This window comes from Protomyctophum bolini (assembly GCF_963924005.1).
Source record: "Protomyctophum bolini genome assembly, chromosome: 12".
Taxonomy (NCBI): domain Eukaryota; kingdom Metazoa; phylum Chordata; class Actinopteri; order Myctophiformes; family Myctophidae; genus Protomyctophum; species Protomyctophum bolini.
In genome coordinates, this window is record NC_137873.1 from 29,472,625 (window position 1) to 29,491,391 (window position 18,767).

An 18,767-nucleotide genomic window follows, 5' to 3' on the forward strand; every position below is an offset into this window, starting at 1 on the left:
TGTGCTTGACATGCCACGTTACACCTGGAATCAACCGTGCTGGTGATGTTTAATGTTTCATCCTCAGGCAGCGGCTGGATAAATGATCACAGGTGGACCTCATGTGTGAGAGCAACAAAAAAATAGGGAAGCTCACCACCACGCAAACACACATGTTGCACACACAATATCTCCACACACACACACACACACACACACACACACACACAAAGACATAAATGCAAACTCCTAAACACGCCAACGCGTCTGATACGCAGGTGCAATTGAATCAAGTTGTCTCCCGGTCCATCCCTCTGCCCATCACACACACCCACACCAGCAAACACACAGAGTAAAGCTGTCAAATAAAGCAACACTTGTTATAAGGGAGGTGTGGGGTGGGGGGGGGGGCTCAGATTTATTTATTCCAAAACGAAGCATGCCGGTCGACGGAGGGACAGCTCTCCTCCATCTGTCATCGTTGAAGCCACACGCGTCTGACACAGGGATTCATTCGTCTTGTCGTCTTTGACAGTCGGATTTTCCCGGCGCACTCCCACCAGGAGTCGCCCGGGATTTTGGAGGCAGACTTAAAAAAAAAAAAGAAAGAAAACACTCTGTGACAAGGAGTAGGCTCTTTATGAATGCAAATGAGTCTGGGAAAATTCACAGAGCAGCTAGCGGGGCTCCGAGGCTCCGGCATCCGTCAACCCCATACCCCGCCCCCCCTACACACACACACACACACACACACACACACACACACACACACCGCCACCACGACCCCATACACTCGCAAGACACAACCCACGCTTTGCCAAGAGGTCTAAGGGCTTACAGGGGCCCTATACCAAGAGCATACACACTCACAGGGAACAGTAAAAGGGCATAGAAATCCTGTGGCGTGCGTGCGTGTGTGTGTGTGTGTGTGTGTGTGTGTGTGTGTGTGTGTGTGTGTGCGTGCGTGTGTGTGTGTGCGTGTGTGTGTGCTTGCACGCTTGCATGTGTGTGTGTGTGTGTGTGTGTGTGTGTGTGTGCGCGCGTGCATGCGTGTGTGCATGCATGCGTGCGTACTTGTGCACAGCGCATATCATATGCTTGCATTAGTTGCATCGTTTGATGCCACTGGTGTATGTTTCTCTCTTACAAAATGTGTGTGTGCTGCATTGTGCACGTGCATGCATGCGTGCGTGGCCTATGTGTGCGCGTCAGTGCGTGCATGTGCAGGTGTGCTGGTGTGTGCGTGCTTGTGCACAGCGCATGTGCTTGCACTAGTTGCATCGCTTGACATTTGGCTTTCCTTTCATCCTGTTCCAGGAATAGCAAGTCAGATACTTTGTGACAGGTCAACCCTTTCATATCACTCCTCATTCAGCCTGACCCTGCACCATGCAGCAGCCCTCACAGATAAATAAGCTGTTTCATAGTGTATTTAGGAATAAAGTGTTTATTCATTTCTGCTGGATTAAAGCATAACATGTGAGAGGCGATTGCTATAGAAATGTAGCCCAAGATTTAGACTGTCGTAGCGTTTCTTTTTCTTTGATTCTGACGATATCATTCTCTACGATATCACTCGTAGAGAGTGATATCGTCAGAATCGGGAAAAAAACTCTACGAGAGTCTAAATCTTGGGCTAATAGAAATGTATCTTGCACGTTGTCCCATTATCTCTGATTCTGAGCTTGAATTCCATGGACTTGCGTGCACACGCAAGTCTTTGGAAACAAAGAAACACAGTGAAATTCAGGCACAGGTGGGATTAAAGCTCTTCTTTTATATCGAACAATACGGAATAATTCAGAATATCTGTTACTGATTTGACTGGTAACAGACGTGGCTTGAAGTTAAGCACTATGCATTTTAAATTTGAGTATATTACACTATCTGCAGTATATACAGTAATTAGTATGGAAAAGTACAGTGAGTCCAATAATTGTCCATTGGATATTGGGGATAGTCTGCTGTAATAAGAAGATAATACAAATACGACAAAGAAATCTCTGTCAGCCTCGTCTGAGACTATACGGTTGTCTTGAACTTCAAGGTGTGTGTGGTCCCTATAGTATAGTCCTAGAGAGGGTGGAACTTCCGGCCGTCTACAATATAGTCCTAGAGTGGTCAGTGGAGGTACAGCCATGTGCTGGAACTGCTGAGTCGACTCCTGTCCCTTAATCTATTTGAGGCTTGATTAAAGTTTAATTCATGCCCATCTCCTAATGCTGGCCACTGTGTGCGGCTGTGTGTCTCTCAGCAGTGCTCGGTGAGTAGTTTCAAGCTGAGCCCAGGTCTTTTCTCTCTCTCTGGGTCGCACTTTATTCATGCCTGAGGGATGCTGGGAGCTGCAAACAACTGAATTTTTCATCAAGGTTACTTCCTGGAGAGATGTGCCATGCAGTGTAGAGCTCCTTTTGCACACTTGTCAAATCCAGAGGTTTTATTTAACTCTGAGAGTGAACAAACGCAACCAAATGGATCCTTACTTTGTTTGCATTTGTACACTCTCTGAGTTGCAAATTATTAAATACTGTGTAGCACATAACATACCCTGCCCTGACCTGCAGCTTAGTAGTTTGACTCTGGCCCTGTTAGAAAATACCAGTCCACCGTACTTTTGTTTTTGCGTAGCTTCACATCTTCGTGGTTTTGCTTGCGAGTTGAGGGATACTTTTCTATCCAACTGCACCTTAAATTACCATATATTTTGTATGCACGGCCCACGTAGAACGCGAACCACTGAAACTGACAGTCTGTTGCACAGGATGCCTGGAGTTCCAGCTACAATATATATTATGATCTATATTCTGTCCTCGTCTATGGTGATAATATTAGGCAAAGCATTCACATCTAAAGTGGGAATGTAGAAATGCTCGAAGTGGACAATTATTCCTCCATTTATGTAAGAAAACATCCACTATTTATAAGATTTATAAGAGAGAGAGAGAGAGAGAGAGATTAAACATTCTTTAGGTTTTCATGGAGGCGAATGTGCAATCTCAGGTGGTTTTCTATTCTGTTAAGAATGTAATGCTGTTTTTCGATATACATTTTGCGAGCAGGGTTGCAAACATGTTTACTTATTCTGTTCATGGGACAATGTGATTTTGGACCCACAAATAATGAGCTATATGGCATATAGAGATGGGGAACTTGGATGTTTCACTCATATCAACACCAGGCTTGTTTCAATGGGACTCAAACAAATCAAAGTGGAGTGTATGCAGTACACAGCTAAATTGTACGTTTTCATTTAAGTCTGACAGTGTAAACTGTAAAGATGTTGCGTTAATTAAACTCTGAAAGTGTAACAATGGATCTGTAACTGACTGAGTGAAATTAACACTTAAATGATTACTTTGCTCTACAAGGAGAGCGTATGTCATAAATGTGGTACTGCAAAATACTACTTGCATACTAATAACATCACTGCCAAAAGAAAGAAATACAAGAACCAAGCATGTATTTGGTCTTTCTGGGAAAATGTCATGTCTGCCAGTCTGATGCCTGTTTTTCCTCAATAGATTTAGAGTTCACAGTGCCAGCATCAACTCATTTGCAGGTGCTACAAAGCAAAGCTAACCATCGATCACATTTTAATCCATTCAAATAGCACAGGAATAAAAGAATGCCTGCTCGACTGCAGGCTTTAATGTCAGGGTAAGGGCATGGGCTCAGCACTCCTGTAGTCCTCCACACACACGCACTGACGCACGCACGCACACGCACGCACGCACACACACACACACACACACACACACACACACACACACACACACACACACACACACACAAAACCTCACCCTGCCCCTTGTGACAATTACTGACTCGCCTCCTATTCAACACGTAATGAGAAAAACCGACGGATCGATTTTTGCTCTGGCCATTAAAAGAAAGGAAAGCAGCATTATTTGGGTATAGCACAGGCCAACTCAGGTAGCCTACCACACACAACTGCAACTATGTGTGAATAGTGGTGACATTGGGTTTTTAAAGGAGGTTTAGATCAGAGAGTATATATTGAAGAAGAGAGGAAGACTTTATCATTGACACACCAGATAAAGTGCACGATGAAGTGTATTTTAGGACACACTTCCAGAATCAGTTGTTGTAGCAATTACATTGCTAGTATACCCAGAGCACTATTGGACTGACGTATAGGCCTAATAAATATATTACCGTTATCTACCCATGAAAGGCTATATATTATAACGGTGCTGTTGGGTAGTATGATTTATTATGTTTTCTGATTGATTATATGGATATAAATATTCAGCAGGAAAATATATTATGTCAGCTGACGGGGTGTCTTTTCCAAGCACCACCATGCTGTGTGCTATTGGGTCAAAGCCTCAGTGCCAGTCACAATTATTTATTAGACTACATATTCACTCTCTATCCATCACTATATTGCCACCCGGTCCGGTCCCCGTGTTAACGGTCACATCTCTTTATGTTTATTGCCGTGTCCCACCTTCCAGAGTAAGATGATTGACGTCGCTAAAAGGAGATCGAGGTGGGACTAGTGCGCTCTTCTTCACCAATCGTTGCTTGAGGGGCGGAGGCTTTTTTTTAATCTATACTCCGGTTATGAGTCAGTTGCTAGACATAAACGAAACAATAACAGTTGGTGTGTTACTTTGTGCATCCAAGCTGAAGCCAGAGTGACTTACGTGTTTGGTAGCCTACATTATAAGCTTTCGAGGACACTGGGAGATTTCGTTGTACTACGGGGGCGCTGCGCGCTTCACTTTTAATCAGATTACGAACCTTTAATGTTGAATCCTCTTTTTTTTCTACAGTAGCGGTGCAGGAGTGGCCAAAGCCTAAAGCAGCTATTCAGATCAGGTTTCACCTAAACCAGCTGGGAGAGAGAGAGAGAGAGAGAGAGAGAGAGAGAGAGAACGATCAGCGAGAGGGTTTGCCAGTCTCCCTCCTCCCAAATCCAGAAAAGCTTACCAAGGAAAAGCGAGAGTGTGGCTGGGGCGTGAGAGAGTGGTGTGTGTGAGAGAGACGCAGAGGAATTTCCGAGGATATTTTCTTTTTTTGCTGTTTTAGAGAGAGGGAGAGAGAGAGAGAGAAAAAAGTGTTTGTCAGTTGGGAGCGACACACACATAGCAGCAGCAGAGACCGTGGTCAAGGATGGACGAGCAGCCTCGGTTGATGCACTCCCACGGAGTAGGCATGGCCGGACACCCCGGCCTGGCGCAGCATATGCAGGATGGCACCGGAGGGACGGACGGCGATGGAAGAAAGCAGGACATCGGAGACATATTACAGCAGATCATGACCATCACAGACCAAAGCCTAGACGAAGCGCAGGCCAGGTGAGCTCACAAAATAGTTCTATATATTTACGACACTATATATAGGCGGTCTTTCATTATAGTTGTGGTGGGGAGAATACATTGTAACAATGTGGTTTGGACTAGCCTCTAAAAATGACAACAATTACGCCTACTCCATAACTACGTGTAATGGTAATGCACAGAGCCCTTATAAACTAGGTACCATCATACTTTATCTTCTGAAACAACTTTGGGATTAATGGGGTTATCAAAAAAATAATTAATTACAAGATAACTGATTGAACAGCTGATATCGTCAGGTTTTTTTTCTCCCAATACCGTTTCTTGTTTCAAATGAACTGCTGACTGTAAGCTTGTGCTAGATGTTGCAGTTTCTAAACAGTTTTGGCACTGCTGGCACTTCATATTTTCGAAATGAATAGGAAGAATAAAGAACAACACATTGGGACATGCTCCTTATAGTTTCTAGTTCCTACCATGTGGACTGTCTGTGATTGCTGTGGATTACGCCATATTTGGGAATTAATAGCGTCCAAATTAAAAACATATCTTAGTTGTTCATTTGGAGGAAAACATGTTTTTCTTTATTTTATTGCAGAATGCTGTCCCAGTCTTACTTTTAACGAGTTGCTTAGGCTATTTAGGATTTTCATTTGTAATGTATGCTAGGCCTATTTATTAATTCATTATTAGGCATTTAATAATAATAAATAATAATAGTATTAATAATATATGTTTTTGACAATAGAATAGACACATTACTTACTTACTAAATGACTTACTACTTACGTTATACTTCATAGACACAATACTTAAAAAGGTGATTGATGATTTACATTTTACAACCTAGTCCTAGATGATATTCAGATATCTTAATCATAATTAAAAAAGGGTTTGTGGTGGACCTTTAAACTTGTTAGTGTTTTAGTGGTGCTGCTATTGCCACTTGTTTGAATAATGTGACAGATTTTCTTTTTTTCTTTTTTGCTCAGGAAACATGCACTGAATTGTCACAGAATGAAACCTGCACTCTTCAATGTCTTGTGTGAAATAAAAGAAAAAACAGGTAAGATTTTAATACTTTCATTCGTTTACAATAAACACCTCCTTTTAACCCCTTTCACCTGCACTGTGAACTGATTAAAATCCTAATGACGATGCAATTGATTTGCAATTCAACAATCTTTCCAAACGACAACTGCAGAGAATCTAGATATTACAGTATTAGGCCTACTCCTTTTCCATTGTGCTCAATTCTGATTTTGACACCAGCAAACTGGCAGAGCTCTTCAGCTCACTGATGCATTTGCTTGACACCCAAAAATATTTAGTGTCATGCATCCAGGTGAAGGTGACAGAGAGACTGGTTGTAAATGGGGTGCTGTCAGTGAAGAGAGTGTAAGCGTTTAGCTCTTCCCAATACAGTGAAATCCATAGAGTTCATTTAACTCAAAGTGTGTACATTTGTAACCAAACTGAACCGTTTTAGGGTCCGTTTGGTTACATTTGTACACTCTGTGTTAAAATAACGCTGAGGATTTTTACCGCTGAGGACTGGGCTTTCTCAACCTTCTTTCTGGTGTTTTCCTTGGCTTGTCTGATGTGTTTGTTTAGTGAGGTGTTTAACACACCAGCGGCACACAGTAAAATCCTGAGTGTTCATTTCAGCGTGTAAAAGTGTAAAGATGGTCAGAGGTCAGAGTGGCTTTCTGTTTAGGTGTGCAACAAGGGTCAAAGTCATGAAAAGGAATTATTATGCACTTAGCAGCAGATTAAAAAGAGAGATGTGCGCTCACGTGCTTTGATGAAAGGCTGTTGAATATTCTCTGAGGTGTTGTGCGAGAATCCTGCTTTGAGAGAGAGGAAATAAAACAACATCTCTAATATAGCCTTATCGGTGAACATGGCTTTGAAGCTGCCATGTAGGTTATTGAGAGAGCTTGTCACTTTGTCTGCCAGTGTGAAGTGCTTTCTGTTACATGTACCAACACTATCTGACACCAGACGGTTGGGAAAGGAGACTATCCCACAGCCCTATATAGTGAAGTATTATTCAGTGACATTTTGTCTATGACTCACACTGGTTCAGGTTAAAGAATAAGAAGAAGAAAAAGTGGACACTTAGGAATTCTTACTAAATTTATATAGGAAAACAATCCAGGCTGTCAGAAGGAAGCTACACTAAGTTGGGGCCCTCTTTGGAAATAGCAGGCTTAGGAAAGTGGGAGAGTAATGCCTGGCTCTTTGTAAACTGTCTGGCGTCTCTCTGGGTTCAACGAGAGTTCGCTTTCCAAAAAGAAGAACAAAGTGACTTGGACCTTTTCCTGGCTTTTCTCCTGCCTCTCTTTTCTCTTCCCGCCGTTATTGGCAACCAGCACCCAGAGCGCTTCTGACTAGAGAGGGCTGCACACACTCCCCTTCTGACTAGAGAGACTCCCCCTCGGCCTGCACACACTCCCCTTCTCAGTTTAGGACATTTGCCATATAGGAAATTATGTCACAACAGTTTAGATTTGACTTTTTCAGTTGCATTTTCTTTTTAGTAAAGGTAAACAAATGCACTGTTTAAAATATTGGAATTATTAACAGTTTTAAAATCGTATGAGTACCCAAGTTGTAAATAATAATTGCTATTACAAAAATATAGTAGGCCTAGTATATAAATGATCTGATGCCTGCTATTAGAGATATACTGTGTGAATCCAGATTAAATGGCTGAATGCGCATCTTAACATTACTGCTGTCTACATTTGAAAGCATAGAGCTCCAGCTCATCTTCACCCATAGCAGCTTTGTGCAGACGAAACTGAAAATCCTTTCACTGCAGTGACAGTGGAAATGACTCAAACCTTCACCATGGCATTTACAGCCAAATGTGCTGAGTGCAGTGTATGGGGAGCGGAGAACAGCCTGTAATTTGTCAGGTCTTTTTTATATTCTTTATAAAGAGTCAGCTTCTCCTCACTTTTACATTGTTGCAGCCGGGGGTCTATCAGAGGAATTGCGAGGCAGAGAGTAGACTAGTACAAGAGGTCACAGATGTGACACCGACTGTTACCACGCACTCCCTTGGATCCCGCCACTTATGCCTTTTATAAGGAAGGTTCGTTTGAAACAAGGAACACTGTAGCAGTGCATGGTGTGTTTCTGTGTCAGTTGTTCTAGTCCTTGGTTCTGCCTCTCATTGGCATGTTAATGGTAGGTGCGTGTTGACAGCAGCAATATGGGACGTTGCAACGATGAGGCTTCCTTTGGCAAGCAGCTGACAACCAAGGCAGGGGTGCATGCCAGCAGCAGACAAGAGGAGGTCTTAACTCTCTGACCCTCCCCCCTCCTCCATGTATTTGCACTGGGGTCAGCTCCATGTCACGGAGTAGGGTATTTAGCAAGCTTAAACAAGCGCAGGGGTTGCTTATCGACTGCAGGAACCCAGAGGTAGAGGCTTATGTTACCACTTTCAGCCGCGCTGCGCTTTTGGGCTGCTCGGGTTGCGTTTCACTAAACGCTGTCAGGCTGTTTACCGACCCCGTAGCGTGGTGACTTCACCCAAGAACTATCATTGTTTCCAAAAAGTTCCTGAGAGCACTTTAGCGTCGCGATTTCCTGTGTGCGTGTACGTGTGTGTGCGTGGGTGTGTGTGCCTTTGACCAAGGAGAGCGTCTGTTTGTGTGGAACCATTAAGGCAAGTGGAGCTGGCACGTACAGGTTGACTTGAGTAAGAGAAGCCAGACACCAAGTCAACGTTTCTGGGTGTCAGATTTCAGGCCCGGGCTCGCTCTTCCTCTCTCTGTCATTTGCTATACTTCCCCCTTTCTGTATTTCCTTCTCTCTCTCTCTCTCTCTCTCTCTCTCTCTCTCTCTCTCTCTCTCTCTCTCTCTCTCTCTCTATATCCCTCTCTCTCTCTCTGTCTGTTTGGTTCCCCCCGTGGGTCTGGGACTGTTTTGTGAGGCCAGTCTGTGTCAACAGGCTCACATTACTCCCATGCAGACTCGGGTCAGACGGAGAGCCCCTTCCTTCATGACCGACGTAATCAGAGGCATAATATATTGCATTGGTAGATCTAATCAAAGCTTGAGATACACCCGAGTCTGTGGGTCCCCCTGACCCTTGATCCCTGGCTTGCATTGCTGACAGGACTCCTTTCTTAGACCCTCCCTCACCAAAATACACTGGTGGATTCATTCCACACTACAGCCTTGTGGTAGTGACTTCCAATGATTTTAGGCATACAGATATTCCCTATCCACCTGTACAATGCAGCGATAATCACTCAAATGCCTGCACTTTAAATGACATATCAGTGGTGTTAAGTCCTGGATACTTTGTTGCACAACAGCTAGCAAAAATAGCCAATCTACATACAAGTTCAGCTTGCAGATCGGCTATTTTTTTAATATTTCTAGCATGAAATAAAAGTGTATGATGACATTCCCATAATAGGGATGTCAGGTTGAAAGTGTTTAAACGAGACATGAGGGTGAATGATGCCACATAATTCCAGTATTTCTTCTCTAGTATCAAGCTATAGGCAGCGAAGGTAGCTGAGCTACTACCAAGTGCCGGATAGACCACTAGACTAGGCCACTATGGCTCCCAGTGCTGCTGTTTTTCAGTGTTTAATTGACATGGCTGTCCATGATGAGTTCAGGGGTTAGTGTTGCCTCTCTTTGTTACCCTGCTCTCATCTCCAGTGACAGATGGAGGCATTAGTCTCCAATGTGGCGCTGTCCTGAAACTAATGGCTATGTCCTTGGTTTCCCCGCGTTAGCCGGGAGACTGTATATCTGTCCCTGGCTTGGAAGTGCCGAAGCAGCAGTTTATCCCACCACCCCCCCCCCCCCCACCCCCCACCCCCTTCATGTTTTAGTTTCCACGGAAAATAAGGCTGAACAGGACCCGCTCTGTTCTCTCGTAAATAACTAAGTTTCAAAACAACGTTTGAAGTTTTTCTGAGGTGATGTTGCTGCTCTAAAATGGTCCAGTTTGGAGGAAACTCCTCTTATAGGTCTCCAGTGTTGGCAAATAATGATAATTAACATATACCTTTGTTTTTAATGCAAAGTAAGGAGCGGCAATGGCAGTGATTAAAGTTATTTTGACGTTTAATTTTAAATTTGTGGGGTATCCGCAGTCGGTGATGCAGGGGTAAAGTTCCTGCCCACCATTGTGAGGAAAGGGGGTTCGAATCCTCTAAGGTGCATCTGTCTTGTTGGGGCGTGTAGGTGGAGAGGGTGATGTCTGTTGCTGCACTAGCAACTCCTACAGGTTGGTGAGAGTGCCAGTTCAAAACAGGGAGCTGAACTGAGAAGGATAGCGTGTTCCTTCACACGCTCCCAGCTAAACTGCTCACCGCCAGGTGAAAATAAGTGGTGTATGGAGGAGACACGTGGTTGTCTACTCTACACTCTCTCTAAGGCTGGGGCTCCACTGAGTCCATTGGACAGCGTCAAAAAATGAACCGTGGCGAATGGGTGACGCCGTCCAAACGCAACTATCGGCAGTGGAGCACCCTTCATTGATTAAAAAGGAAACGTTCCTTGCGTTGACGCTGCCGGACGCCCGATGGGCGATGGCTGCAGTGCTTCGGAGTAAGACCAGTATGGGTGAGCAGTGACCGGCATTACTAAAGTGGGCTGAACATTCTTTACAAAAAATGAAAAAAACAGTGAACGTTGTTGTGCAGAAATAGACTGGCCTTGCTTGTTCACTTGGGAAAACACTAAAGCCTTTTTAGGTCTTCCTGAAGATTTCCCTCTTGTCTGCTGCATATTTAAAGACTTTAGCGCCACGCTGACAGTGCAAGCAAACACACTCCAGAAACATGATGCAGCCTTTATTTTGGCTGTTCCCTGTCCTCTGAAATAAACTCACTTGCAATTAGGATAGCTAATAAATTATGCAAATGTTGAGTGGCTTAATTGAGACATGTTAATCATGTTTTAAGAGGCTAATTACAGCCCTGTATATCTGAGGTGGGAGTAGTAATTAGCTGTGATGATAACAGGTCTGGCTGTGAAACGGTCATAGAGTGTGTGTGTGTGTGTGTGTGTGTGTGTGTGTGTGTGTGTGTGTGTGTGTGTGTGTGTGTGTGTGTGTGTGTGTGTGTGTGTGTGTGTGTGTGTGTGTGTGTGTGTGTGTGTGTGTGTGTGTGTGTGTGTGTGTGTGTGTGTGTGTGTGTGTGTGTGTGTGCACACACTTACTGTATGTGCACAAGCCACTAATATGCGTACATGGTTGCATACATGCTTGCATGCATGTGATTGTTTCAAAGCATGTTTCTCCCATTATGATTTCACTTTATGTATTGTTTATAATCTAATTTTAGGTTTCTTTTTAACAAAAGACAAATGTCACTAACTGCCAAGGGTTCAACTTCCAAATCTTTGTTGGGTTGTTATGAATTTGTGTCTATATATAGTTTATATACAGTACATGTGACCAGCTTCACCTAATGTGCTTAAAACTTGTCTGCAAAGAAACAACAACTAGGTCACAGATAGCGTCGTCTTTCAGTTGTCTATATTTTTGTATTCAACAAAAAATATGAATGTATTGCATCTCTATCTATAGCCTCTGCTTACCGCACTTCTCAATTTGGTTATCTGATGCTGCAGCAGTGACCATTCTGCAAACAGGGGCTTTTATAAAAGCCTTTGTTCTTAGTTTTCTGACAGAGATCATATTCAGATCCATTACGCTAAGAATGCCTTCCCACTTATCGAATATAAAATTGCTTTAGAGAGGAAATTTGCTCTACGGCAGAGCGGAGTTCCTTTTTTATCTGATGTTTGTCTCTGGAGCAGCTTTTAGTGTCTACAAAACAGCTCCGGTGACATTATTGCAGTCGCAATTGCCTCAGCCATTGTTTTTCTTATAGGTACTGTTTGAATTTGATTGGATTTTCCGCAGTCTTGCGAAATTGCCTAACGCTGTAAGACCAGTTGAGGTGTATATCTTCATGTTGTTGCAGTTGAAATAAATGCGCCAAATGTTATTAGCGACATGTTTTGATGAGAGCCACCTGTATACGATTGTCTCCTAAGCGCAACAAATTTCCCCCTACTTCATTCTTCATGTCAGTATTCCCTTCTGTGATTACAAACACTTACAGTTTCTCAACACCAGCATCCATATTTTGGGCATGTCAAGAGAAGATTCTCCAAAATAAGGCTACAGTATCACTATCTATAAATGCACCACGTCTCTGTAAGTCTGTCTGTCTGTACGTGTGTACGGCTGTAAACCACGTATCTCGAGAACCGTCGCCCCACCGACTTCAAATTCGACACACGCATTCCACACACCCACAGAGTGCAGTGCCCGGTGTCGAGTCGGTCAGACCCACGGTTGTCCAGAACCACCACAAAAGGCCTCTGCCCAGGCTTTGGACAGGGCCCCTGCAGGGTCCAGAGGCCCAGGGTCCATATATGTAGCTGGACTGTTCTGACATCACAACATTCCATATTTGGGCATGCCTGACACAGAACTCCATATATAGGAATAAAGGGACACAGAGCGAAGGATCCAGAAATCTCCATATATGGGCATAAAAGGGACACAGACAGAGGGGTGGAACGGGTACTCTGACAGGGGTACAACGGGTATTGCATTGCCGGGTGGGGAACGGATCTCCAACTTCCATCGTTGCCGACTTGGTGCTCTACAGCCGGGCACCGGTCTAGTATGCTTATAATTTTAGGTTTGTCACCTCTTCGGTGAGTTTGGTCTTCGTTGATCAATACTTTTTTTGTTGATTAGTCGTTTTATGGTTTTCTTTCCCCCGGATGAATTCATTATTTCTTGAAGAATGAGGAGTTGTCTTGTAAACTAGTCTAGCTGTAACCCTTCAGTAGCCCTTGTGAAATCAACATTTTAATGTTCAGTTCACATCCTCATCCACCTGGAAATGCAGTTGAAATCAACAAAAAAATATTATTATTACTATTACTAATTATTACTAAACATTTCTTTAGCCAAGGACAGCCCTATACTTAATTTATAGTCTGTTGTGCAACAATGTCACGCAGAGACAATAGCAGATTTGTAAGCTCACAATGCCTTGCATCTTGACCCGTTGTGAGTTTGCAGATCAGCTATTTTTTGCCGGGTGTGACACTATCACAGTATATATTATATTCCAGGCTTAAGTCATTAAACATCAAGCAAGTAAGCCATGCATTCAGATTTTCTTTGACACGTTGATGATGGTGGGCTGCCCTGGCAGTTGATGACCTTTAATTCAGGGTGTGGGATATCATTTCTCCAGCGCCCTGCTGCCAGGATGTAAGCCGTGTGCTGGCCGCATGCTGGGGTCGGACAAAGGAACCCCTCTGACTACCGTGAACAGTCAAACATGAAATGGCGAGAGCCTTTCCCTGCCTGACTTAGTAAAAATGACATAAATTAATACACGCTACTTAAACCAGACCAAGATTAATGGCTCCCTTTCGCGGCGGCTTAGATGCACTGTCAGTTGCTGCTCGCTGCCCAGATGGAATCAACACCAATCAATGAGGCTCCCCCACTCTCCCTGGATATCTGTGTGGACTGTCTGCATGCAGGCGCACACACATATTTTAATGCATGCATCTTACCGTGCTGTACTGTAAATGCATCCGCACATGCATGCATGCATGCATGCAAATAAACATATATTATATAGATATTATACAATATAGTGCAAGAAGTGCTTGCATGCATGTACATACATACGCACGCACGCGTGCGCACGCGCATACACACATACACATACTGTACACACACACACACACACACACACACTCCCGCACATTATACCATATCACAGACAGAAACACAAAAACAAACAAAAACTGTCACGAATCACACCATTGCAGAGGCCTCACAGACAGTGTTTGTGTTCTTGTCTGGGAATCCACAGTTTCTCCATACATACTGGTGGGCATATCTTGTATTACTTCCATATAGTGGAATGTTCAATCAGGTGCCTCAGAGTCAGATGGGGAAGAGCAGCGAGGCTGATGGCACGGTAGTGATTGGATGTTTCAATTACTGATAGTAATGCCGTGGTGTAGTGAGTCATGCAGTGCAGATAGCACCATTCATTTTAATCAGGACAGGGGAGCGATGGGTGTGGATGTGTCTCCCTCAATGCAGAGTACTTTCACATTTACGCAGGGAAGTGCTCTCCCCCCTTTTCACTCCTCTTTCTTTCTTTCTTTCTTTCTTTCTTTCTTTCCCTCGATCTTTTCTCACGCGCACACCCATCCTGCCAACCACACACACACACACACCCAGGTGGAAAAAGAGTGGAGGAGAGGTTGCCGTGGGTAACGCATGGCGACGAGGTACTCTCGGCGAGCTATTCTAATTTATGTTAATAAACCTTGCTGTTGCCGTGAGAGACAAAGGGGCCACAGATGAGTCTCTGTAACCCCGGCACCTTCACTGGAAAGGAGAGAGAGGCTCAGACAAAGAACAATGCAGACACACGGAAAGAGAAAAGATATTGTGTTGCAAAGAATGGAAGAGACATACTGTGGTAGGGAGAGAGAGACAGACGATGATAAATTTAGAGTTGTTTTCGTGGCTGCAAAAATCAAACGGCCCCACACTGCCGGGGATTCTTCAGTGTGGCATTGGTGTGTGGTGTTTGCTCGTGCGTGCGTGCGTGCGTGTGTGTGTGTGTGTGCGTGCGTGCGGTAGTGGGAACGGGATGCATGGATAGAAATGTGCAGGCAGTCTCTGAGGAGTGTTGCTACTAATTCTGTAGTGGCCAACGCGAAGATGGGCTGAGTGTTGACACGTTGGACCGCTTCCCAGGGCAGACGTGACATCACAGGTAGCGTTTAGCGCTGCAGGGTGAGAGCACAACTGTTAGCAGAGGTCAGCACTTGGCCCTGGCAGCCATTCACCGCAAAGGTCATCTTTAGGCTTATAGCCCTGAAGCAACGTATCACAGTGGCCCTCAAGTTCCAACCCTTTTCATTCCAGTGACTTAAATGTAGTCATTTGATGGGATTTTGTCTCTCAGACCCCAATACCTATATCAAAAACATTACTATATGTTGCGTGTGTCTATTGTGTACTGTGTGGGCCGGACAGATCAATCCAAAGTGGTTCAAATCAAATAATAATAGAAGGTAGCTGGCCTGGAGAGAGGGGAGTGTTAGGAGAGAAGTCTTGCTGTTTGTAGATATGTGGATTCTACCCCCAAAGAGTGCAGCGTACTGCTTCCCCCTGTGTCTGCTGTCTGCCAGCTTGCCTTTGGCAGTGTTAGTTCTGGACAGTTAACTCCCACTGATATTATGTTAATTGCTGTCATTTTCTTTTCTTTTTTTCTACTTGAGCATGATCAGCAAATTATGTACTTCTGTTCATTTATTATTAGGATACTTTTAACAGAGCTTTTGCCCTTCAGACGTCATCATAAGTTAGGAAATAGTCATGTGTTTTATGTTGATGGTTATGCCTGGCTGTTCGCACTCGCTCGTGTGAGTGCGTGTGTGTGTGCGCGCGTGTGTTCGTTTGCGTCTGTGTGTGCACTCGCTCGTGTGTAGGCCTGCCTGCCTGCCTGTGTGCATGCTTGTGTGGGTGCGTGTGTATGTATTGGGTGTTTGGGCAATATGTCGGCATGTACAAATCTCTTATTACACACAAACAAAAGTCTCAGTGGCAGACATACAGTACATCATGATATCAGTTCCAGCCATTAATGTGATATGACTAAGTAAAGCTGGGTAACATAATCCATAAATCAATGGCATGATTTCATGCCAAAGTAATAAGACATTGTCCTTATTATACACTTAATCACTAGCATTAAGGAAGAGACTGGTAGCCTTGCCAGAACGTGTTCTGCCACAGGCAGTCCTGTTAATATTTCAGTAAAGTTTCTGACGTTGCGCCATGTTGAAAACTGGTCGTATTGTACAGTGTGCGTGCCGTGCGCGCGCGCGTGTGTGTGTGTGTGTGTGTGTGCGCGCGCGCGTGTGTGCGTGTGCGTGTGTGTGTGTGTGTGTGTGTGTGTGTGTGTGTTTTAGGGGAACCAGAGCACAGATCGACACCTGATGTGAAAATTGGATGTGAGAGTTGATGCATAATATATATTTCCCACTTCCCACAACACCTACATGAACGCGTGTAACTGTAAGGCTGACATTTGTCTGGCAGATTTCTGTGGGACTATGTATAGTCCCAACATCTGTGACTGATCAACACAAGCAACAAGCATCACAAGCAACTGCTCGCTCGCACACACACACACACACACACACACACACGTGTCCCTACTATGTCGGTGGGTGGTACACTTGGCTGTTTTATGACAGAGGGGCCACAAATAAATGGTGTGGTCATATCCGAGGCTTGTCCGACTACTGCGTGCTGCTCACCAGGAAGCCAAGGGTGTAAATTTAGATGGAGGGGAAAAGGACTTTCATTTTAAATTAAGTGAAGCCACATGATAGCATGCCATTAATTAAAACAAATTTGGCACATGGCCATCGCTGCTCAAAAACAAGGAGGGAATGCACACGAAATCTGCAGTAGTACACACATAAGAGCTTTTTATGAATGAAATGAAGTGAAGATTTCTACTGTCGCTTGCACCCAGTATGTTGTTTTTGTAAGTACTGCGCTGTGGACTGTGGATGCGTTGTCCTTTTACTTTAGCAGTGAGGAGCACTTCTTCTGTTATGTTTTATTTTCCCTTGGCTCCCATGCCAGCACCCTTGTAGCCTATTTTATTGGACACGTCCTTCGACACCGTGTTTAGCCGTCTCCTCCCCTAAACACATAAACTTCCTTTATGCTCCCATTACTTCAGTTTATGGTGAGCGTTCCTGGCCCCCTCCCTGCCGATAAGATCATATTGATAGATTGATATTGGGAGAGCCTGTGTGTGATAAAGGCGGCCGGGGTTAAGAGCGTCTTGGATAGTTTAACCTTGATAAAACAGTTGTTTCAGTGAGGCTGATTTGGCCCCATCCGTCTTCATCCGTCAGGGCCCTGCTGAAGTATGCAAATGAAAGCAGTGGAGGGAAGCGCCGTGTGCGGTTAAATGGGGCGTTGCGAATGTGCGGTGTACCGCGCTGCCGGGGTGATACTACTTACTGTCCAAATTTAGTGTGTCTCTTCTGAAACATCCTCTACCCCCCTTTCACTCTCTCTCTCTCTCTCTCTCTCTCTCTCTCTCTCTTCCTTTTTTGTCTGCGTTTCAAGAATATATACAGCCCAGTTAGGAGCTTAGCTGTGGCCTCTCATAAAAAATCATTACTGCCGTATAAAGCAGTTTATTCTCGCATGTCCTTGTGCACAATGCTGTATTGTTATGGATTTTTGTGAACTGAATGTGAACGTAAATGCGAACTGGAATTCTGGTGTCCCATTTGGTGGAAGGACACTTTGACTGTCGATATATTTACAGGTGCGTGCTGTGTGTGTCTGTGTGTGTGTGTGTGTGTGCGCGTGCGTGCGTGTGTGTGTGTGTGTGTGTGTGTCTGTGTGTCTGTGTGTCTGTGCGTGCGTGTGCGCGCATATATTCATGTGTTGCCATTTCTGCAATTACATGTTTTACGGCGTGCTACAGCCATCCGTTTTAGAATATGTTTATTGAGCTAACTGGTTAGCGTGGTGGTGCAAGGGTAATAATCTTTATGATAATAACCTTTTATGCCTAAACACTGACTGTATTCCATTCACATTTCTACATTACTCAGGTTGCTTAATTTGCCTGATTGCTCGCGTTCATGCTCAGCAGCACTTGGAGTTGTTGTTGTTGTTGGTGGTGTTTTTTTGTGTGTTTGAGTCTTTCATTTATCTCATGTGCTGGCATATTGATTTATCCCCTTTCTCACTCGTTATTTTGTTCTCCTCTTCTTCACAACTCATTTTCAGAAAGGGGGCCGACAACACTAAGGCCAGAAACAGAAACCACGTCTAGTATCCTCCGTTCGACATGTCCGCTGGCTATACACATAAAGCTGTCAATCAGGGGCTTTCCTGCTTGCCCTTTGTTATGGAACGCCAGCCACTGTGGGTGGGTCCTCCTGGGTGATAGATGGCTGTGAGAGCCTATCAGGCTGCAAGAAGCATCCATCTCTGTCTGGAGCCTGTTAAACAAGCTTGGGAAAGCAGCCATGTAGTCCTAACCACCACTGGCCTCCACTAAAAAAAACCATTAACATTAATGAAGGATAGCTTTAAAAGTTCTCCAGTAATAGGCTTGAATGGGATTTATGAGTCAGATAGTTTGCCAGAGAGTATGGATAGATGGGAACGAGTATTCCAAAGCCCCGAGAACAACGTCTCGGAAAGGATTTTTGATCATTCACCTAAGCTATTTTCTACGACTTGTCTTTCAGTCTCTCTTCTATTACGGATCCCCGAATGCAGGCACTAGCTTCAGAGAGGCTCCAAAAAGAAAAGGAAAGTGTTTGATGTTTTAAGTGGCTGCAAAAAAATAAAGCTGCTTGATGCACACTGAGCTGATGTCTCCTGGA

At 44.2% G+C, this 18,767-nt stretch overlaps 1 protein-coding gene across 2 annotated transcripts in view; it reads left to right on the forward strand.

The window, feature by feature from the left end:
- The first annotated feature begins 4,630 nt into the window (after positions 1 to 4,630).
- Positions 4,631 to 18,767, forward strand: part of pbx1a (pre-B-cell leukemia homeobox 1a) — a 57,149-nt gene continuing 43,012 nt past the window's right edge. For both annotated transcript variants that reach the window (XM_080779175.1, XM_080779176.1), the window contains exons 1-2: positions 4,631 to 5,303; positions 6,278 to 6,351. In XM_080779175.1, coding sequence (XP_080635301.1) covers positions 5,119 to 5,303; positions 6,278 to 6,351 — 259 coding nt within the window. In that variant the 5' untranslated portion in view covers positions 4,631 to 5,118. The remainder of the gene's footprint in view (positions 5,304 to 6,277; positions 6,352 to 18,767) is intronic.